We start from the raw sequence: 23,764 nt of genomic DNA, 5'->3' as shown, positions 1-23,764 counted from the left end.
AGACATTATCTCTTTTCTTCCACAGCTCCATGCCCGGATGAATGAGTAAAATCCCTGGGGTTGTGTGTGACTGCAAATATGGCTCAAATTTGTAAAACAATCCCATTTGGAAAGAAAACCAACTGGATCACATCCCTAGAGATGTAACAAAATGGCGTATCAATTATACTGTCAGTCATTTAATTGTATTGAAAACCCATCAAAACCAATTAAAAACATCAAAGACAGAAATGTGTTCAATTTTATTTTAATCTATTTATTTTTAATTGGCAAATTTATATGCCGTCTTTCATGACACTGTGAGACATTTAACACAATCACAATTGCAAAAATGCACGATATGTAAAATCCAAAAAAGAAAGAAAAAAAAGCTGCGATTAAAGCTTGAATAATTTTTTAAAAAATAATCTTAAAGGAATTCTCAGTTCTTCGTGGTTTCTCTGCAGCCAATCACACAAAAGTGGGTGTGGCCTGAGGCAAAAGTGTCCAGAGCATCTTTGTATTGAAGGGCCATAGCTCTTGCCTTCCATGCTTCTTCTGGGGAGGAAAAAACTCAAACACGTAGCAGAGTTCCCAAAAATAAAGCAGAGGCAATTGTACTTCATGCAGCTGAGCTTTTACTTGCTACTGAAGACAAACAAACATAAAAAGGTAAAGGTAAAGGATCCCTGACAATTAAGTTCCAGTCGCGAACGACTCTGGGGTTGCGGCGCTCATCTCGCTTTACTGGCCGAGGGAGCCAACGTTTGTCCGCAGACAGTTTTTCTGGGTCATGTGGCCAGCATGACTAAGCCGCTTCTGGCGAAACCAGAGCAGCGCACGGAAACGCTGTTTACCTTCCCGCCGGAGCGGTTCCTATTTATCTACTTGCACTTTGATGTGCTTTTGAACTGCTAGGTTGGCAGGAGCTGCAACCGAGAAACGGGAGCTCACCCCATCAGGGGGATTCGAACCGGCAACCTTCCGATAGGCAAGCCCTAGGCTCTGTGGTTTATTCCACAGTGCCACCTGCATCCCCTGCAAATGAACATAATGGTCACTAATCCAGTACATTCAGGATTTGCACAGTCCATAAAAAATCCAGTTGCAGCAATTACAATAAAACTTACAAAAACTTATAACAAGACTAAAACTTAACACTACAGCATACAGAAAACAGAACATTGGGGGGGGGGGGAGAGAGAGAGAGAGAGAGAGAGAGAGAGAGAGAGAGAGAGAGAGAGAGAGAGAGAGACCCAGGCTGTCCTGGTCTTACTATTATAGTCAGCACGATCTTGAACCAGTTTAAGCCAGCTGTAGCTCAGCTTCCCAGCAGAAATAACCCAAACGAAAACCTTCTTCCTGTTTCCTCCAGATAGAAAGAAACCTTTCTTTCACAAAGAGAAGAAACCTTCTAGAATCCAAATAGGAAAGACCTCTACACATCAGATCAATACTTTCTGTACTAAGAAATGCAAACTGACAGTGCAGTCATGGGGTATCTCCTGGGGGGGCTGGGAATGCCCCCTTCCTGAAATTCTAGAGATCCACTGTGAATCCATGAAGAAAGTTCCAAGCTTCATGGACCTAGCGGTCTGATTCAACGCAAGTCACTTCCTAGGCTACATGCCAGCCATGCAAAAGTCAGAAAACATTATCTCTATCCAAGATACCTAAAATGATCAAAAGGCTAGAGCACCTTCCCTAAAAGTTTGTCTCCTATTGTGACAGAACAACTGCCATTGCAGGGATGTGCCACTTCCCTTCATCTTGTTATCACCTTTACCATTGTGTTTTGAGTCTGGATCTTCAGACCACCAAAAACGCTGAATGTAATAACAGCGGCTCAATTAGTATTGTTTCCTTCTAACATCTTTTCACTGAGAATCTTATCTTGTTGATGAACTTGACCCTCACAATTGTAAAAGTAGTATTTTTGGATAATGTGGCATTTGGGGAGTAGTGAAAAGTGTCTTTGCTCTTTTGAATTTTGCCATATTGTAAATCGGTCTATCTTTCTTGATGGTTTTTAAAAAATGTGCAGAAAAGACCTTCTCTTGAGTTATCAAGTACCTTAAATACAATATGGCAACTGTGCCTACCATATGTGGCAGGTAGCATTTCTTCAAAGAGAATAGGTCACTCTTCACTTTCTGTCTAAAATCTGTCCCCAATTATTTTAATATGTGGACTGTCAATAAAAGGACAAGGGACGGTATTCAATTAAATTGGATTAGCACTAGTGCCTTGTGGTTTCTCCCCTCTCCTTCCCTCACGTGTGCCTCATGCCACCCCCAAATCTGCTCCAGAGAGTTGGTGAAAAGCCCAGAACAGATTTAGTGGATACACAAGGGGAGGAGAGGGAAACAATCCACTTAATTCTATGTTGAATACGACCTAAGGAGTGCAAGTAAGTGTTTGGGTCTGCTTTCTACTTATCTATTAAGAGACACCCAGTCCATAACATACTCCCATGAGAAGTAGTGGAAAGTGCTGCACTTTCTCCAGCCCAGGAGTCAAATCCCTTCTGAACACCTTCTGGGGGCCACATGAAAATGGGTGGGTGGGACCAGGGGCCGAATGCAGGTGGAACAAGAGATGTGATTCTTGCCTTTGCATAGTAAGCTGCATTCCAGCCAAGCAAAAGTTTAAGGTTCACAGACACAGACACACACCCACACACACCCACACCCCCCACATCTTCGTCCAGGCAATCAAGAGGCAACATCACCATTTGATAATACATTCCAGTCATGCAAAAGCACTTGAAAAGAGTGGGAATTAGGACCACACTGACAAGTCTGGTTGGGGACGGGGCACTGCCTGGGGAGAGTTCCAATGGAGCCCTGCACCTGAAGTTCCACATCAATGGTACCATCTCCATTTCTGGAAGCTGTTTTATCTAATATAATGCCATTATCATACACTTTCGATGCACACTGTCTGCTTATATATTGGTATGCATTTTCATACACATTGTTTGGATGGAGAACTGCTGTTCCAGCATCTATTGTTCTCTAATGGTGATCGTGGGGGAGAGTCCCACACCTTGGTGCATGTTACCTAGCAACCAGCGCCACATAGTACAAGACATTTTGGTCAATACTGGGTGGAGCATCTATTTCCCCAGGCAGCTGGGCAGTCAGTAGCTCCTGTCTTTTAGTGGCAAAGGAACCTAATGAAGTCTCTGGGGAACAAGGCTGTAAAATGTCCACTCACTAGGCCTTACATGTTACTGTTGCTGTTTTATATATTGATTTTGGCAGCTCTGGCGTCTGAAGAAGAATCAGGAAGCATATTGCTGAGCAATCTCAAAGAGTGAAACACCAGGAATGAACAAAAAGCAGCATGTGCAACAATTCTTATTTTGTGCATTTTGCTGTATAACAGAGCTTCTGTTAATGGGGGAAGCCCTAATCTACTCAATAACTAAGCTGAAGAAGGAGCCTCTGTGATCATCAATGAGATAAAATAAAAACAGAGAGCTAATTGTTGTGATTTTTTTTTTTAAGAGACAAGAAAGAAAGAAAAAGAACTGATTTGGTTGCTCTGAAAGTTTGTTTGTTCTACTGATGCTCCAGCTCCTAGATTCTCATACAGTCAATGCTGGGGAAAGAACATCATGGCCGCCTGTTTTTCATTCGTTACCTCTAAATATTCAGTTATATCTATTATATTCCTTATGTTATCTTTCATCTGTCTTCCTGGAAGAAATCCTGATTGATCTTGATGAATTATTTCTAGCAAGATGCCTTTCATTCTGTTAGCTAGTATATTTGCGAATAATTTATAATCATTATTTAAAAATGAAATTGATCTTTAATTTTAACCTCCTCCAAGTCTGTTCCTTGCTTTGGAATTAAAGGCTTCTTTCCAAGTTTTTGGTATTTGTCCTGCATTTATAATTTGATTCATAACATTTTGTAGGGGTTGAATTAGATAGTTTTGCAATTTTTTAAAAATAATATTTCACTGTTAATCCATCTGGTCCTGGTGCTTTACCTATTTTAGCTTGTTTAATGGCATCTGAGATCCCTGTAATATTAATAGGTGCATTTAATATTGTTAATTTTTCATTTGGAATTTTGGGCACTTTGTCTTAAATATCTTTCAATTTCAGCTTTCTTTTCTAGTCCTGCACGGTATAAATCTGTAAAATATTTTATAAATTGTTTCCTAATTTCTTTTGGATTATCTGTTACTTTTCCTTCCATTTTAATCTTATTAATCAGATTCTTTGTTTTCCTTTTATTTATTTGCAAATCAATCAATCAATCAATCAATCAATATACTTCCAGCCTGCCCACCGGAAGTGATGCATAGGTCAATCCAGGTGGAGGGTTCCAAAAACTTACATCAAATAGGGTGACCCCCGCAGGGGGAGCACCATTGGCCCTGGCCCTGCCTGGGCACACAGACATGATCACTCCCCCCTGGATCCCTTTAACAGGATACCCCAGCGTTCGGAGGGGCTGGCGGAGGCTACAACCACCCCTCCATCCAAGACAAAAGATTGCCCTGATGCCCAACCGCCAGTTGAGGAAAATGCTTAATGCCAAACAACTTACATCTGCATCCAAGCCTGATACCTGCTACAGTGTCCGCTAACCAAATATCATTTCCTGTGGAGGAAAGGTGCATGCCATCAGGCCTAAACAGAGTCTCTTCCAAGAATGTAATATTGGGGTGCTGAATCACCCAGCCACCCCACTGCAATATGCAGTACCTAATTGCACGGTTAGCCTTTCCCCCCGAATGCGGTTGACTCCCACTGGGTCAGGGTTTCGCCATTGACGTCACTCAAGCATATCGGACCAGCCAAGGCATATGGTGGAGTACAAGTTGTGCAGCATCTGAAAGTCTTCGATTATAGCCCATGTTAATTCCCTTACGTTGGCCCAAATCGCTTTTCCCCAAATGGATGATCAAGGTGTATGGGGGCCCTTGTGACTCGATTCTCACCATGATCAAGGGCATAAACTCTTGCCATTTCATGCCCTGGCGGCCCAGCCAATGAATCAGGAACTCCACTGGAAGGCTGAGCGCAGCTCCCAAGCCAGTGGTGATGGACTGAATCTGTGCCCAAAGCACAATACTGTGCCAGCATATCCAAATGTTCTTGCTAGATGACCCTGGAATGAAATTGGAGCAGAGTAGTGTGTAAGGTATTGTTTCTGACCACGTATATACCTCTTGTAGGCCTCCAACTGCCATCTGCCCATGGTCTTTATGTCCTCAGCAGAGGCACCCAAGCTCCAGGCAATGGTTGCTGCCCCAATTCTGAATGAATGCATGGCAAACTGTTGTGCTTGCAGGCCACACCCGGCAACTGCCTTACGCAAGACCCTAGAGAATTGATGCCTGACAGGGGAGGGGTCCATCTTCATGAATGAAAAGGGGGCCTTGAACATTGGGGCGCAGCTGCAGAAATCACCTAACGTCCTTAACAGGGCATGGGCCAGCACTCCCAAATGTGGGGAGGGAGATGGCAGCACCCTTGGCTAGCTGGTCTGTTTTGGATGCCTGGGTGTTAATGCAAAATAAAAAATAAAATAATTCCTACCCTGCTGCCTGCTCGGTCAGTCCCCGCACGCTGCGGACACCTCAACGTGCAGGGACTGACTTCCGGATCGCTGGCACAGCTTCTGGGTGGGCAGCAACACTGGCACAGCTTCAGATTGGCTGCAGAAAGTTCCTGCAGCCAATCCGAAGCCCTGTCGCCCACGCGCTGAGGTAAACCTGGTATGGCCATGGATGGAGAGGCAGGCGGGTGGGTGGTGGGTGTGGGCGTTGTGACGGGTGTGTCATGGGACTTCAGCCAGAGCTTGGTGTGCCTGGTGCCCAGCTCGGCACTGCTGCTGTTGGCGCACTCAGTGGCCGCGCTGGAGCAGCTGGAGGGTGAGCTGCACACTGCCTGCCTAGCGCTCCACATGCGTGGCCTACCCACCGACCTGGCCTCGGACAACAGGCCGCAGCACGTGGTGCATGCTGTCTGGGAGCTCCGTGGGGACAGGCCGGTGGAGCTGCTGCTGCTTGTCAACAACGCCGGTGAGCAGGCAGTACCGAGACATGCTCCTGAGCGCATGCAGAGTGCATTCCTCCTCCAAGTCCGGAGGCAGCTGCGGGACTGGCTTGCAGGGTATTTATATTTTCCAAAATATAGTCTGGCCCCCCACAAGGTCTGAGGGACTGTAGACCGGCCCCCTGATGAAAAAGTTTGCTGACCCCTGGGTAACAGCAATATCACACAGCTCCAGGCTGCTGTCTCGCCTGGCCCGGTCTGTTTTGCTCAGACGCATTCCTCCACTCTTAGTGCTCCAAAGAATGCCGCAGAATATGCTGCCCTGAAGAGCCTATACTCAAAGCGGGACCAGCAAATAGCCGGCAGCTTTTTCCAAATCTGCTTTAGAATATCAAAAGTTATAGGTTTGTGCTTCTCAGGAGCTGGGAGGTTATGTCTATGCCATCCTTCCAAAGCCATTTTAACCAAGAAACCTGAGCATGGATTGATGGAAAATAAACATTTTGAAAAGAAGGCTATTCCTGCAGCTTGGACAGTTAAAGTCTTGGCTCAATTTCCTAGAAAATGTGAGCGGGCTTTTTCCATCATCCATGTGATATTTGAAGCCAGCTATCATATCAGAACGTTGTATTGTGGAATAAAGTCTTTGGGAAGGAGGCAAGAGCTCTCAAGGACCCTGTCAGAACCCTCCTTCCTCCTTCCCAAAGACCAGCACCTCACTTATCCAGCTCTGAGAAGGCAGTGTGAGAGCTAGGAGCAGGGCATCAAATGTTGCAGAGGTCCACCAAAAAAGGCCTCAAGGGCTGCATGTGGCCCTTGTCCTGCACATTGGACCACACTGCCCTACATGCAAGGGTGCTTAGCATTCCCATTACATTTGCATCAGGATATGCAAACCTTGGTATTTCTGCCTGTTCCAATGCAACTAAAATGAAGGGGCTTTGTTTTGATAGGAATGTATCATGTGGCCAAATTTAGTGCTGGTCATGCCACAAAGAAGAGTCAAAGAGAAGCCCACAGGGCTTTTTTTTTTTTTAAAAAAAAATTGCCTTACAATTATGCTGGAAATCACATGAGAAGCAGATGTGGCTGGAGATACATGAAGGTTGCGCAAAATTAGTACTGAGGGAATATGCAACCCTTTCCATCCGGGTTCTGTGGCTGATTTAATTTATGAGGATTCCAGAAAAACTGATACCTGCTTTTCAAAGGTACTGAATGCTAACGGATGCCATTGGAAGCCACCACTCTCTGCATTATTCTGTTTCCCTTTTATGAAATGCAAAGAACATGCCCACTTTTACAAGAGCACCATCAAACCTTTCTCATTTGTCTTCAGAAATAGCACATCTTGGCTCTGTCAAGCCAGATAGAAAGATAGGAAGCTGTGTTATACTGAACAAGACTACTGGCCCATCTAGTTCAATCCTGCCTAAGCCATGGGTAGAGAATGTTGTGACCTCCACATGATGTTGGGACTGCAGCTCTCATCTTCCCTGATCATTGTGCATGCTGGCTATCCCTGGCTAAACTCTCTACACCAGGGGTCCCCAAACTAAGGCCCGGGGGCCGGATGCGGCCCAATTGCCTTCTCAATCTGGCCCGCGGACAGTCCAGGAATTAGCATGTTTTTACATGAGTAAAATGTGTCCTTTTATTTAAAATGCATCTCCTGGTTATTTGTGGGGCATAGGAATTCATTCATCCCCCCCAAAAAAAATAGTCCGGCCCCCCACAAGGTCTGAGGGACAGTGGACCGGTCCCATGCTGAAAATGTTTGCTGACCCCTGCTCTACACCCTCCAGCAGTTCTCCAGGGCTTCAGGGAGAAGCCTGTTTCTGTCCCACCTGAAGAGCTAGGCATCTTACCTCTTTGCCATGACGGGAACACAGGGCTTTTTCCCCAGCTAGTGCTCACTGGAGCTCAACCCCGGCACGTCTCAGGTGAATGCCATTGCCATTCTAAGGGAACAAGGGAGAAATTCGTGGTGAGCTCCAGCACCTCTTTTTCTAGAAAAACAGCAGTGTATGTGAGGGTCGTTGAAGTCACCCATTGCAACCACGGCTGTGATTGCAGTAATTTAGAGACATTTCCTTACAAGAGAACCTTTTCTAAAGTTATTGAACTCTAAAGTTATTACAAGAATGTTTTGTCTTTTTCTTTTGGGTGCTTCCTTGATTTCATTATTCATCTCAAGAGCTCCCTGAGCATTTTGATCAGGGAGATGATAGCAACTTCCCCAGTCCTAAATTGCTCTTGGGGTGCAGTATAACAATATAGGAAAAAATAAAACATCTACAGGTGAAACTCAAAAAAATTAGAATATCGTGGAAAGGTTCATTTCTTTCAGTAATTCAACTTAAAAGGTGAAACTAATATATGAGATAGACTCATGACATGCAAAGCAAGACATGTCAAGCCTTTATTTGCTATAATTGTGATGATTATGGCGTACAGCTGATGAGAACCCCAACTTAACCATTTCAACTTTGGGGTTTTCATCAGCTGTACGCCATAATCATCACAATTATAATAAGCAAAGGCTTGACATATCTCGCTTTGCATGTCATGAGTCTATCTCATATATTAAACTTCAGTAGCTAATGAAAACAATTGCTTTCATAAATGGAGTTTTCCACGATATTCTAATTTTTCTAGTTTCACCTGTATATATATTAAGATAGTTAAAGCAATTGCATATTTAAAACTCCTTCTCTGCCATCTGCCATCACTGACTCATTCCCTGCCCCACCGACTCCTCTGCCTCTCCAATTATGAGAAAAAGGGAAGCAAAAGGAAGCCGGGGGGGGGGGGAGTTGACAGCAGCAGTGGGGAGGGGGAGAAGGTGGCAGTGGGGGAGGATTCGGCATTGGGAGGGCAGAGGAGTTGGGGTAGTGGCACAGGAAGTGGCGGGGGTCCTCATAGGCGCCGATCTGCCACCTCTCCTTTCTGTCCCCAACCTGCCACACTGATGCAATTGCTTTAGCTTGCCTTGGATGCAGGATGAGGAAGAGAATGGAAAGACCTGCCTTTCCAACTATTCAAGATCCAGAAAATAACATGAGCCTTGCTAGGTCAGGCCACCTCATCCAGCATTCTGTCCTCACAGTGACCAACTAGATGATTGTTTGAACCCCCACTTTATATTTTGTTGACTCACTGCATTTATATCCCACCTTTTTCCTCAAAGGAGCTCGGTAGTGTGTCCCCCACTCCACATTTAATTCCCACAACAAGCCTGTGAGGTAGGTGAGGCTGAGGGGAAGTAACTGGCCCAATGTCACCTATTGGCTTCGTGACTGAGTGGGGTTTTGTGACCCTGGCCACCCAGGTCCTGGTCCTAGTGGTATCTGACCACTGCATCACACTGTCTCTCATTTGTGCCACCTTGGATACAAGTCAGAGAGTGGCCTAAACAGAAATGTCAGGTAGATAATGGCAACATGAGATCCAGAGGTGTAGTGAAGGTTGAGAATGCAGTGAGGGAGCATGATGCTCTCATCACAAAGGTGATAGTAGAATCCACACCTGTTGATTCAGTTTCTGAGATGTGAGTCATTTCTTCCACCGCCACCAACAAAGGGTCTACAAGGCGTTTTCTGAACATCTGGCAGCTAAGAGGCAGGCATAATAAAAAAAAAAAACCACCCAGGGAGAAGCCTTCAAACTCTCTTAAACATGAAAAGGTTTACTCTGAGTCTCTGTAAGGGTTAGAACTACCAGATTTTAAAGGCTCTGAGTTCCAGCATTGAGTCACTAATTGGAAAGCTTTGAGCAGTAAGATACCCCATCTCTAGAACTGCAAACAAAAAAACAAAAAGAAACCCTGAAAATTAAAAGTTACACACAGTCGGTATCTCTCCAGCCTAACCTACCTCACAGGGTTGTTGTGAGGATGATGTTATGAGAGTGTATGCCATCTTCAGCTCTTTGGAAGTAGGAGGGAAAGTAATAAATACCTGTTATATATTTTGGAAAGTTCTCTGCCTGTTATGCACTTAGACATATATTAACATGTCATAACCAACTTTTTCAAGATGGCTCCTGAGACTTTTATTATTTTCAGAACATTTGGATGCCATTTTGAATCAAAATGGTGGACTGAACCTTTCAAAGGTATACTGATTTTAACCACTGGTTTCACAATTTCATTGATTTTTCTTTTTCATAGAATTCTTGAGCAATACTGGGTATGGGGCTGCTAGTACTTAATGAAATCTGGTGGAACAGGATAAAATCCTTTCAGAGCCTTTAAAGGAAAAAGTATCATACATAGAATAAACAGATATAGAAGTTTAGATTTAAGTCCTCCAGATACAATACTCTGGAACACACTAGTCTGTGTTTTAATGTCAGGTTTTTTATGGGGTTAGGATATAAAGGCATATTCAGAATTAAATCATATGCTGTTAGCCAGAAATGACTCAACTGCAGGACAGGGAAGATTACTGTAAGCTTCATTCAGAGTTGACTCAACCCATGACTCCTGGACAATTGGATAGTCAAAGGGCAGTCTGTGTCTGAAATGCTTCTGGCTTAGTTTTCCATCAAGTCTGGGTTGATATATGGGTCATACTGGAGGTCACAGGAAACCCAGTTAGTCTGAAACTAGTCCAAACCTGAAGATTCTGGTTGCTCTTTCCTAAGGCTTGTGGGATTCATTTACATCTAATAATAACAACCAGGAGATGAAAGAAGAATATACAAACTGGGGAAGAAAGAGCACTCCATAAATTCCTGTTAATTTATTTGCCCTGCTTTGACATCTGTATGACATTCCAGTGACACTGCCATATGCTGAAAGGCTGAGTTTTAAAAATGCAAAATGCCCACAGATCTCATTGGTGTGTGTTTACTTACTTACATCAAACATTTATATTCTGCTTAACACTGTAGTTTCTAAGCAGCATACAATGATGTTAGAAAAGGAATGCAGTAAGAAAAGATTACCTAAAACACATGCCAAAATAGACAAGTCTTTACCAAACACCAGAGCTTGAACAGGAAGGGGGTATGTCTCATCTCATCTGGATGAGGGAGTTCTACAAAACTGGGTCCACAATGCACAACATACAGCTCCTTGAGCTGAGTGTCCAAGGCACGAGGAATTGCTAAGAGTGACTTTCCAGAAGATCTCAGTGATCAGGCAGGGATATTAGGAACCAGGCAGTCCTTAAGGTTTCCTGTACCCAAGTTGTTAAAGGTGCTGAGAGTTCTGGGGGGGGGGGTACTGTTCCCCTAACAAAGCTGCAATTCCCAGAATTACCTTGGAAGTGGGATTGATTACGTACCCTCCAGCATTTCTTTGACGGAAATAGGGATGTCCTGTTCTATCATCACCATCACCATCACCATCATCACCATCATCATTATACGCCATTCATCTGACTGGGTTGCCCCAGCCACTCTGGGCGGCTTCCAACATATATAAAAACATAATAAAACATTGAACATTAAAAAAACTTTCCTTCAGATGTCTTCTAAAGGTTGTATAGTATAGTTACTTTTCTCCTTGGCTCAGGGGTCGTATAACTCCATACACCCCAACATTTCTCCAATCAAAATAGGGATGTCCTAAGGAAAAGTGGGACATGCCAGGATCAAATCAGAAACTGGGATGGTGTCTGTAAATCTGGGACTGTCCCTGGAAAATAGGGACATTTGGAGGGACTGTGATTATTTAACCACTCTGGTCCTAAGCTGTTTGGGGCTTCAGACATCAAAGTAAGCGCCTTAAATTGATTCTGGAAAACAACAGGGAACCAGTACAGCTGACAGATCTATGGCTACTGTCTATACCAGGAATCAGAGACCAGTATCTCTCCAGACTTTGTTGGACTCCCATTGGCCCTGCAGGTGGGGGCTTATAAGAGCTGGAGTCCAACCATGCATTGAGGGACACAGGTTCCTTACCCCTGTGTATGCCAGGTTTAACTTCTGCTGTTGAGAGTCTTCCTTGGTGACTTGAGGAATATGTGCCAGCTCTCTTTGGGGGCATCTGGGGGCGGTGGTCATCGGCACAAGGAGAGACTGAGGTTGCAAGCTGGGCAAAGATCCTCACATGTGTTGTGTCTCTCCCAGCCTCAGCTCTGCCAAATGACAACTCTTCTTGTTTACAACACAACACTTGACCTGACATATTTTACAGCTCTGAGGATGTAAATGCCTCAAAGCCTTGTGATTCTCACTTGAGAGTAAGATTCTCAGCAGCAAAAGAAGCCTCCCAAACACACACTTGAAGCTCTGCTTTTGTGTGAGATTGTAAAACAAAACCATTGAAAGAGAAGAGCAAGAGAGGCCAAGGACCTGGAAGCTGCACAGGTACCTCAGTGAATTGCAGCTATGCTGAAAGCTGTATTTGAAGGCGCAGAGTGCAGTGCCTGAGCCATGCTCAGAAGGTGGGGAAATACATTAACAAAGCATAAAAAAATAATTTGCAACAATCAGTATGAGCATATGTATCTGGCTGCAATATTTTGCAATCTCGTCAGCACTCTGCCAGATAAAAGAGCGATGCCTGGGTTTCTTTTTTGTAGAACCCAATAAGGTTACAACTGTGACAGTGCAGTCTTTGGGGATACTTTCAGATGCCTATTTATTGCCATGGGATCAGTTAGTGCTCCTCATGCTCAACAGCCTTCTTGTCCAAGTGATGGGGGTGATCTTAGGCATGGTGCTAAAGACATCAGGACTGTTAGTGGCAGTATTTGCACACAAAAAATCACAGGCAGTATTATCCTATCAGATCCAGCGCTAGAGCTTTTAATTATTTGATCTCCTGATGACCCTCAGCTAAGCCAACCTGATCTGGTGGTTCTTCTGCTGGCAGCATCATAACTGGAGATAGCCAATCACTGGAATTTGGCTGGACTTTCTATAAGAGGCTGTCTGGACAAAATATGGCATTGTCAGAAAGATTAGCTTACCAGAATCATGTGGTTTGAGGAATAACTAAAAAAGAGAGAAATTTGATGCAATATTCTGGCCTTTTATTTCTTATAACAAGGATAAGAATCACTTTCTGTAAACTGCTTTGAGTTTGTTTGTTTGTTTGTTTGTTTGTTTAAAAGCAGTATAAAAATTTTATGAAATGAAATAATTAAATAAAATAAGGACGGACATTTACTACAACCTCCAATGTGTCAGGTTAGACTGTGTATATTTAAATAGCCAAAATTGTGTGTGAGAACTTTTGCTTATATTGGGCACACACTCTAAATTCTCTTATATTCTGACTCACTCCGTACTTCCTCTGATATTCTGCGATATGAACTTTTGTAGTACCACCTCAAGTGAGATTATAGACATTGCTTTAATGTACTTTGTCTACATTGTTCTATGTTCATTTTATGTTTTCCAAAACTCAATAAAAATAATTTACTAAGGAAGACTGTTCGTCTTGGGAGACGTCAACATTCACACCAATGCCATATTGTTTGGAGTAGCTCAGGACAATCCCAATATTTCATCAGAGCAGTATATGTAGCTTAGCACACTCTGGATTTCGTTTTCTCAAGCAGGCAAGGAGAGGGTGGTTTGAAGGTGGGGGACTTTAAACCAGCCCCTGTGTCATGGTCAGATCACCTCCTGGTGAGTCTTACAGAGTCTCCTGGTGTGGCTTACAGTGGCCTTTCCTCACCCTTTAAACCACTTTGTGAAATAAAGGACTGTCCTCTATACGTTAGGACAGGTGGCTACCCTGTTTCTACTTCTATGTCCAGGAAAATGCAACTGAAGGCTTCTTTCTGGAACTCACAAATCTATCATTGTGGGTAGAAACTGTGGGTTTGCAGCTGAAATAAGGAAAGAAGAATGGTACTTATCTTTCAACCAACTTACTGGCTGTAAGTGGGTGCTGAAGTATTCCTGCTCCTGAATCACCATACAGGTCTGTCAGCAATGGCAACAAAAACTCATCAGGAAAGGCTGGTTGTATTCAGAGAGAGAGAGAGAGAGAGAATATGACAGATGGACACCCAAAAGACCAAACATATCAGCTGGCACACTTTGTTCCTTAAGGAATCTGTGAGCTCTAAAAAGCCATCCAACCACTGAACTGAATCTGTGAGTGAACGAAAATCATTTCCAAAGGTTGCCTGTTGATGACAGTCAATCTTCTGAAGAATGTCGTAGTTTAAAAAAAAAAGAATAAATTCTGAGGAGTGGTTTATTTTTTGCCAGCACTGGGAAGCTACAGGATGGCTACCACACTGAATGAGAACCAGTGTAGGGCTACTTAGGGTGTTGAACTAGGACATAGGAGACCATGGTTCAAATTCCCACTCAGTCATAAAACTCACTAGCTAACTTGGGGCTCTCTCTCAGCCTAACCTACCTCACAGGGTTGTTGTGAGGGTAAGATGTGGGGGAGGAAGTACCATGCATACCACATGGAGCTCCCTGGATAAACGGTGAGATGTAAATGTAATAAATATATGATAAATACACCTACTATATGAAATATGGATTGCTGACAATTGGGCTGATGATGAAGTGAGATTTTGAATCAGGTGATGTGACTAGCTTCCAATGAGCTGCTATGTTTTTACTGAGGGAAACATATTGCCTACTGTGAACAAGAACTCCTGGATTGGTCTGTTTTTAATGTAAAATTGTCTTTATGTGTCACTTTTGTACAGAATGCATTTTCTTCCTTTGTTACCTCAAGTGCATCATTTTTACTTTCTGATTGCTGTGAGATAACCTCTTTTTTCTTTTCTTTTGCATGTTAACAAGAATACCTCAGGCATCATGATACCACCCAAATCTCAACTAGTTTCCAATAAAACTGGGAGCAATGAGTCTCTTATGTAGGAAATCACATAGTGCTTGGGTGTACCTGCTCTCTGCAGGACGTTTGGGCTGAGCCTGTACCAGTCACCTACTTCTGAAAGCAGGTCTGGTCCTACCCTTAGGCAGGATGAGGCACCTACCTCAGGCAATAGATACTAGAAGCGGCAGCAGCCTCTAACCATTCCTCCTGAGTCCCTTACTAAGCTAAGCTAGCCTGTTGCGCTCAGCGGTGATGTGGGATATCATTATCACATTTTGCCAGTGCTGAAATAAGATTGTAGTGCCAGTCTGGTTCGATTTTGCACATAGAATGGGAGGGGATACCATGTTGTATTTCATAGGAACACAGGGAGTCAGACTCTTGGTCTGCCTAGCCTTGTATTGTCCATAGTGAATGGCAGCAGGGTCTTTCTGCATGCAGTGCAGATGTTCTGGCCTCTGAGCTATTGCCTTTTATCAAATGCAATCCTTGGCTTTTTCATTTCCCACAGTAACCCATCTGCATGTATATGTAATGGCATTTGAGAACATTCAAGAATCATTCCTCCCTTCCTCTCCTTGTCTGTCTCCTGCACCCTCCAATTGATGGTCAGCATCATTGGGCATCTGCAGAGGTCCATACGCCTGCCAAGGGTCTGTTGCCAACTCCCAGCGCCAGCAGGCCCTGCTTGTTTCCCCTTCTCTCAGGCAGCAAAATACCTTGGGCCAGTATTTTCTGAACTCCCCTCCCCAAAACCAGGCCAATGGGTTGTGTCCAGATAGGCATCTACATGTAGTGGGCATTTTTGGTCTGTTAATGTTTCCTCACAGTGTTTTCTATTGACCCAGAGTCATGCTATAGCAGTGAACGGGGAACCCCGAAGCTGAAAAGGGCTCTACTCCTGAAAGCAACCAGGATTTCATTCTGTCAAATGTGGCTGCATACAAACAGAAGGGGAGGGAACTTGAAGGTTATATTGCACAAATATCATTGGCTGAGATGTATTGCAGTTACTTTATTTTGAAGATTTTCAAAGCCCTGGGGGTGGGGGTGGAACCCTGAAAAACATCTTGATTTGCATGCCTTGTTTGACTATATATTTAAAAAGATTGCCTCCAATCCTACAAAATGTTTTTTTAAACCCCTTTTTTGTTTTTTAAAAAGAAATCATAATGAGAGAGTGATCATTGCCTTCAAATCTAAGCCTCTGCTTTGTGGCTGGCTGCCTAGAGGTAAAAGGACCAGCCTGCAGCATGGAAGGAATTAAAAAAGGCTTACAGAAACTTTGCTACTCCTGTTGTTGGCAGCTTTCTTTTTTTTTCATCTCTCTCTCTCCCTACTGATGAAGCATAGCTGCGCTTGGAGAGATACCTTCCCCAGCTTACTGTGTCTGTTGCCTATAGAAGCAAAAGGAGGAGAGAAGGAGAGAGAGAGAGAGACGGTTGACGGAGGCTGCTGTGGTTCAGCTGTCCAGAAGATATATGGATCTGTCTCACTCGTGCAGGAAAACTATCACCAGCACAGTGAGAGCAGGACCATCAACCAGCGTCTAAGGAACTAAGCAGCGCCCCTCTGCCTGTCGCAATGCAAAACCCTGGCGTGCAAAGGAGACGAGAGGAAAGTGTACTTTCTCATTGGAAAGCCTAGTCTTCCAGCTCAAGCGACAAAACAACAGCTGGTCTCTTTTTCTTCCAAAGCACCTGCATCTTAGAGGGGATGTTTCCAGGACACCTTGCAGAAAGCAGTCTAGGGTACACCTACCAAGGAGGTGTCTTGAGGGGTCACTCCTCTGCTCCTGCTTACGATGAAAGGTAATTGGCTGCACTTGTCAGAATCCAACTGTTTTTATCTCTGTGCCAAGGCTTAGTTAGAAGAATGTGCTGTTTTGTGCATTTGATATGAAAGGAGAAAATAGACTATCTGCCACCAAAAAAGGAAAGCTAGTACTTCCAATTGATGATTATTTTATTTAAAGCATGCATTAAGGTATCAATTTTCTTGGTGTCTGTGCTTTTTCAGTGGGAAGTAAAGAGATTATGTGTGCTATAAATGAGCTAAGCAAGAGTATTGATTTCAGTAGTCAGATCAAGCCCAGACAGCTTTTTTTGGGAACAGGTGGCCTTTAAAAACACACTAAATGCTACAACAGCAGAGTGTTTTGACTAACTTTTTCTGCAAGCAGCACCGACTTAATTTCTAGCCTCCCAAATATTCACAATAATACAATGCTGTCCACTCTAAAAATCATCCCAATCTGAGTTAACCTAAAATGTTGAAAATGGTCCTTTTAAAAAGATGGTTAATTTGTTTGTGCTCGGTGAGAATAAGACAAGATAGGCTGACTTGTTTGTAACTGCAAGAAAGATGTTTACTGCAGTTGCTTAGCTAACAAGAAGAGTCTTGTTATTCAATCTCTAGAGCTGGGGATAAATAAATTGAATTGTAGAGTTGGAAGGGACCCCCAAGGGTTATCTAGTACAGCACCCTGCAATGCAGGAATCATATCCCCCCTCTTCATTTGTATGTAGGGGCATTCAGGGGCAATTAGCTCAGGAGCACAGGAAATTGTGATCTTTTTAAAGCAGAGTTGTGGACCACCTGCAACCCTCCAGAAGATGTTGAAGGAAGCCTCCAACTCCTTTCAGCCCCAGCCAGTGTGACCAACCTTTGGGGGATGATGGGAGTTGGAATCTAACAACATCTGGAGGGTCGCAGGTTCTGCATTCTCACTATAGAGTTAGGCATCCAGTGAGTTGCTTAACTGAGGATTACTTTTGCGGAAAGATCCACAAATCTTGGAATATGGGATAAAGGTGTCGTGTTGTAGTAGTATTCATAGTTCTTCCTCTTTTATCCTCACAAGTCCATGAGGTTAATTAAACTGAGAGAAGGTCACTGGCCCAAGGTTACCCAGTGAGATTCATAACTGAGTGAGGATCTGAACCTGGATCTCTTCCGAGTTCAACACTGGGACCCCTAGAATGTGTGTGTGTTTTATTCACTATAAACTACTTCAAGATCTTCTGGTAGCAAGTGGTCTATAAACGGAAACAATAAGTAAATAAATACTCCCACCAGCCCCAGAATGACCAATGGTCAAGCATGATAGGACTTGGAGTCCAACAACACCTGGACTCCTCACTCCTCATGCAAAGTAGGACATGTGGCTATACTGTCCTTGCGGGATCTGGCTCAGGGGGTTCCAAGACGAGTGTCTGTGGGTCAAGGCACTTCTGGTTAACAGACTCTGACTCTGGCTCAGGATTGGTGGCAGGGTCTGGATCCAGCACCTTTTATGGCTTCTGCCCCTGGCCCTTCTGATCTAGTTGGTTCCTCTGCAGAAAAGAACATTTGCAGAGTGGGTTTATCTGTAGCCCTACAAGAACTTCTCTGTTCACAAAAAAATCTCTATTGTATGTGAAGAAATGGGCTCTTTGGCAAAAGAAAACAAGGAAGCATGCAAAGACTTTTTAGCTGGGTCTATTCATTCAAATCGATTTGACTCCCCCATAATTTATCTGATCTGTATGTGCAAAGCCTCCCCTGTGGCATTCCTTATAATCTTCTACAAGTCAGGAGGTGTTCTGCATGAAGAATCCCTCTTGCCCTCATCACAGAGCATTCCCCGACACAGAAGACAAGGCAGGAAGTCCATGCACACACATAGGTTTGTGAGCAAATCAGATTCTTCCCTTGCAAGGAACTGAGCAACTGCTCTTAAGACTGGAGCGTAAAACTAACCACAGGCATCCATGCTAAACTCCAAGCCTCGTTGAATTATCTCCACTCCTTAATCTCTTCCATTTATTAGAAGTGCCTTGTAGAGGCTCATTAATTTGGGGCTCTTGTTTCGTAATTGATTATTACACATGAACTTCAGGTTAATAACTTTAACATAATGCCACCTAATTTTCAGAAGTAACATCTGTGACGCATATTATTTCATTACCAAAAAAGGTCTGTTAGGATTCGATGCAAGTTCTGCCTTTTTCAGCAGAAAGAGCTGCAGAACACAAGAGAGGTGGCTGTCACCACTGTCATGCCACACACCTTCCTCTGCCAGGGGGTGCTCTGCCACCACCCAAAACTACCCTGTACAACTTCTCACTCTTAACAAGATGTATGGTTCTGAGCTGTGTTTCTTATGGGTAATTCTATAACCTGCTTCCACCACAAATAATATTTATCTGAATAAATGGGTCGGGTATAATAGTAGTAGTTGTTGTTGTAATAATAATAATAATTCCCCTAATGTTAGCAAAGTATGAGGCATGTGGTGTAAAGCAATTAATTTATTGAAGAGGAATCATAAACAATGGCTGTGTGATTGCAGATTGTACCAAAGCACATGGTTTCAATCTGTTTATCTTATTTCTTGCTTTATTTTATATACAACAGTAGCTACTATAATACTGATACTATATTAGATGACTAATCCAGCTTCACATCCGCCATCAACTCTCACACAATATACCACCCTCCCCCAAATGCAACTCCGCTGTCAACTCAACTCTCACACTAGTATTCAAACTCCCTTTCAAAACTCCCAACCAATCACCGCTCACTATCAGCATTCCAAACTCACCCCCCCTCTCTCATCTTAGTTCCTCTAATTTAATTTTTTTTAAATTATTTATTTATTTATTTATTGCATTTATATCCCGCCATTTTCTCCAAGGTGGAGCTCAAGGTGGTTCTCCCCACCCCCACCCCCCATTTAATTCCCACACCAACCCTGTGAGGTAGGTGAGTCTGAGAGGCAGTGGCTGGCCCAAGATCACCCAGTGAGCTTCATGGCTAAGTGGAAATTTGAACCCTGGCCCTAGTTTAACCCTTTAACCAGTACATCACACTGGCTCTTACCTATGCTTACCAATGTATTTACCTTAGTTAATCTATTGATATATATGCTTATGATGTACAAAAACACCTGAACTTTGCAACCACATTTTACCTCTCCATATTGCAACCCATATCATGATATTCAATAGGATCCAATTGCTTCCTCCAATAGTAAACTTGGTACCCCTTTGTTAGCAAGGGGAAACAAGAGGAAGACACCAAGATGTTCAAGGGAACCTTGAATTTTGCAGAAGTACTGGGAAAAAAACAACAACAACCTAATGTCAACTGACCATTTTCAGTGGCAGCTAGAGGAATGTGAATGAGCTGGCTTGAGCCCAACACAGCTGGGGTATGATGGAGAAAGGCATGGCTGGCTGCAACTCTGAAAAGGACTCAAAGCATGCTCCTGTTAGGGAACAATACTGCAAACTTTTGTTGCAGATCCCGTTTGCTGTCTCTGTGTGATTTGAGGTCTGACCACCATATTTGAATGGGTACACTTATTTATGCCATTTTAACCTGCATGTTCTAGATAGTAATTCAATTATCTATGCAAGTCCTTAGATATCTAGTACACTGCTAGATCTCAGAGAGTAGATATAGTACTCTCTACCTGAGCTTGGTCCCAGCTCCTGCCCACCTAGCAGTTCGAAAGCACATCAAAGTATAAGTAGATAAATAGGGACTGCTCCAGCGGGAAGAGGAGGAGGAGTTTGGATTTGATATCCCGCTTTTCACTACCCGAAGGAGTCTCAAAGCGGCTAACATTCTCCTTTCCCTTCCTCCCCCACAACAAACACTCTGTGAGGTGAGTGGGGCTGAGAGACTTCAAAGAAGTGTGACTAGCCCAAGGTCACCCAGCAGCTGCATGTGGAGGAGTGGAGACGCGAACCCGGTTCCCCAGATTACGAGTCTACCGCTCTTAACCACTACACCACACTGGCTCTCGTAAACGCCGTTTCTGTGCGCTGCTCTGGTTCGCCAGAAGCAGCGTTGTCATGCTGGCCACATGACCCAGAAGCTGTCTGCGGACAAACACCGGCTCCCTCGACCTATAGAGCGAGATGAGCGCCGCAATTCCAGAGTCGGACACGACTGGACCTGATGGTCTGTAGTCCCTTTACCTTTACCTGAGCTGTAGGAGCCATGCCTTTAAGAATGCATAAGGATGCTTCGTGCATATAGAATGTGTTTACCAGTGTGTTAAGTAAGGTAAACAGAGTTTTCTCTGGCAGGGCTAGATTAGGTAGATGCCTTGGATGACTTAACTGCGGTATAGAGCAGGCAAATAATCAAAGTACTATCACATCCAGGAGTTCTCGTGTATTACTGCCAAGACTCACTCCTGGTTTATGCACTAAGGAGGGTCACAAGTTCAAACTATAACTTTGTTCTTTGTGTCCCAAGTCTGCGCTTAACCTTCAAAAGCATTTTTAAAATGACAGCAAGGCTGAACTCCTCGCTAGCTCATCTTTGCTCCTGCTTCCTACAGACATTCATAAAAACATCTGGAAAAGCTTATACATGTACAGAGTGTACATCCATGGGCTCCGTCAGTATGACAGGGGGAACAGACCCTTTGTATGGAGCCTACACACAGAACAGTTTGTATATGTGTGCAAGAGCAGGGACAATAGGTGTGATCCCATCCCTCCTACATGTGCTCATTTTCAAGTGTGAACTGGAATCTGGCCAGCCAACCTATATCTTTTAATTAATGCAGTGCAAAAGAAAAAGTGAACAACAAACCCTGCCCCTGATTCTCCACCAATTAATGGGAGAAGAAATTGCATCCAACGGGGGAGGGGGGAAATCAGTAAAATTTTAATGGATGGGGTATAGGGTTTTGGGTGTGCTTCTGTTATTACTGAGTTGGCTGAGAGGTGCATGCAAGTGTCATTTATTTGGGTTGTATCTTATGCTAGCCCTATTCAGAGTAGACTATTGAAGTTAATGGAGACTGCTAACTTAAGGACATTAAATTCAGCAGGCCTACTCCGAGAACTCGGTTGGATGCAAAACTTTCATTCTGGCAAATCATCCCTCCTGTTGTCTGCGCTAAACAGGCTTTCTTAGGGTGCTCATGCTTCAGTCAAAGCTCATGGGAAAAATACCCTGAGAAAACTCCTCCTAGACAGCTTTCTCAGATCAGGAACTGTGGGCAGCATGTGAACCTGCAGAGCACTGGATAAATGTTTAGCCTTTGACCACATTGCAGTGATAAGGGAAGCTCAATACCCCAGGCTGAAGGAAGTTCTAAAGGAATTTAAAAAATAATACTGTGAGAATGAACCAGAGAAATTGAAGCCTTATTTGCTGAGGAAGAGAACTTATGAGAAACTGCGAGTACACATTTTGGCAACGCAGTATTTTTTCCTTTTATTACCAAGAGATTTTCTGCAATCAAATAGATTATGTGAAAGTTTGCTTAATAATATAGTCTCTCTGTCTGTCTTTTTTATAGAAATATCATGTTGGCTACTGGTACTGCTGTCATTTTGGTCATCTGAAGGTGGGAAGTGGAAAAAGACCAGACTCTAGTTCTTCTGAATAAAGTCGCTGATGTTTGCCTTCTAATGAAGAGAAGACAGGAGTCTGCTTCCAAAAGTAACCAAAGCAGACTTTTGAAAGATAACTCATGGATCTGTGAGCCATTGGGTGACACTGTTGGTAGGAGATCCTTACACCCAAACTCCACTGTGATGTTTATTCCTTACTGAAGAGAACACAAATATTTTTCAACCAGGAAGGTTTTTTAAAAAGTAGAAAAAAACACCACCCAGAAAGAACATTTGATTGATTCTGCCATTTCCTTAGGCAAAGCCATGTGAGAAGATGACCCTCTGATGAGAACTATTCCTCTATACAAGGCGAAGACTTCAGTCCATCCAATATTGATGCATGAATCACCTCCTAATATAATCTTTAAGACACTATCAAAAAAGGAGTAAGGAATTCATGAGTGAACAGAGAAAATGGAAAAGGCCTGAGTAAGAAATGACTGAGGTCTATTTCAGATTCCGTGGAAATCTTACTGGTCGTGCCCACCCACCCCCAACCCTGGCTACAGGAGTGTCAAATGCAGATAAATACTCCAACTTGTATATGTATGTAGGGTTGTTTCTGACCCTATTGGCCATCCTACTCATTCTACTTTTCACCATGCTCCTGCGCCTGAAACATGTCATCTCCCCTATTACCACATCTCCAGAGAGCACCGAGAACATCCAGCAGTTTACAGATGTTGAAATGCATGCCAGGATCCCCAGTACCTAGTGGGCTGGGGGCTGGGAAGCAACTGGGTGCAAAAAAAAGATTGTCTGCAGAGAGAAACCAATTTCATATGTTGGAGTGTGTGGAGTGGAAGATTCTGCTCTCGTATTCTAGATTTCTGGAGTACAAACTCTGGACAGCCTTGAGGGATGGACTGGCAGAGGGTTGGCCTGGATGGCATTTGAGGTCCTTTCCAACTCATTGATTCAGTTTGCCTTGGAAATGGCAAGACAATTATCCTGCAAACTTAGCTTGACACCAAGAGCTGTAAGCAGCATGTGCTGAGACGTTTGGTTTCAAACAACCTACATATAGCCATATGAAGCTGCTTTATAATGAGCTGGTATAATCTGGCCCTGTACTCATTATTCTGGACTGGTAAGAGCTCTCCAAAACAGCCCAGGTGACTCAACAAAACTGTTTTTTTGCAGGAGAAAATAGAGGACTCCTGGACTTAACGATGAATAAAAGCAATAGGAGGAACTAGCACTGTATCAAAACCTGCTTGCCTATTTCTCCCTCTGTGAGAGAGGTTGCAGGTTTATCTGCCTCATTCTCAGGACATTTGAGCATTTCATCAAAATTCTGGTAGCTGTAGGACTGAGACACCCTAATTATCGGGAGGTGGCCTTGGGTGGTGTGGGAGCTTTTCATTCCAATAAACACTTATCGGTGCTTCTGCAGCCTCCCTAGCTGCCTGTGCTTCTGAAAGAGCCCCATGGGAGAAACTACTTCATGACTTATTTCTGGGTTTTAATTGAAGCATGGGAAACCTAGGAAAGCTATTACTGAGTACCTGACATTGCTGTGCTTGCAGATTTTATTTCTAAGAGAAGTATTCCTTTTTAACCTTTCCACACTGATTTCTTAAA

General features: G+C 43.6%; 1 protein-coding gene across 1 annotated transcript; it reads left to right on the top strand.

The window, feature by feature from the left end:
• Window positions 1-16,076: 16,076 nt before the first annotated feature.
• SERTM2 (serine rich and transmembrane domain containing 2) lies at window positions 16,077-23,467 on the top strand. The gene is made up of 2 exons (XM_033138076.1): window positions 16,077-16,585; window positions 22,084-23,467. Exon 2 carries the CDS (start codon window positions 22,617-22,619, stop codon window positions 22,893-22,895), a length of 279 nt encoding a protein of 92 aa, XP_032993967.1. The 5' UTR covers window positions 16,077-16,585; window positions 22,084-22,616; the 3' UTR covers window positions 22,896-23,467.
• The last annotated feature ends 297 nt before the right edge of the window (window positions 23,468-23,764 follow it).

This window comes from Lacerta agilis, chromosome Z (assembly GCF_009819535.1).
Source record: "Lacerta agilis isolate rLacAgi1 chromosome Z, rLacAgi1.pri, whole genome shotgun sequence".
Classification (NCBI taxonomy): Eukaryota; Metazoa; Chordata; class Lepidosauria; order Squamata; family Lacertidae; genus Lacerta; species Lacerta agilis.
The sequence above is the reverse complement of the archived record's forward strand: the minus strand, read 5'-3'. Positions and strand labels throughout refer to the sequence as shown.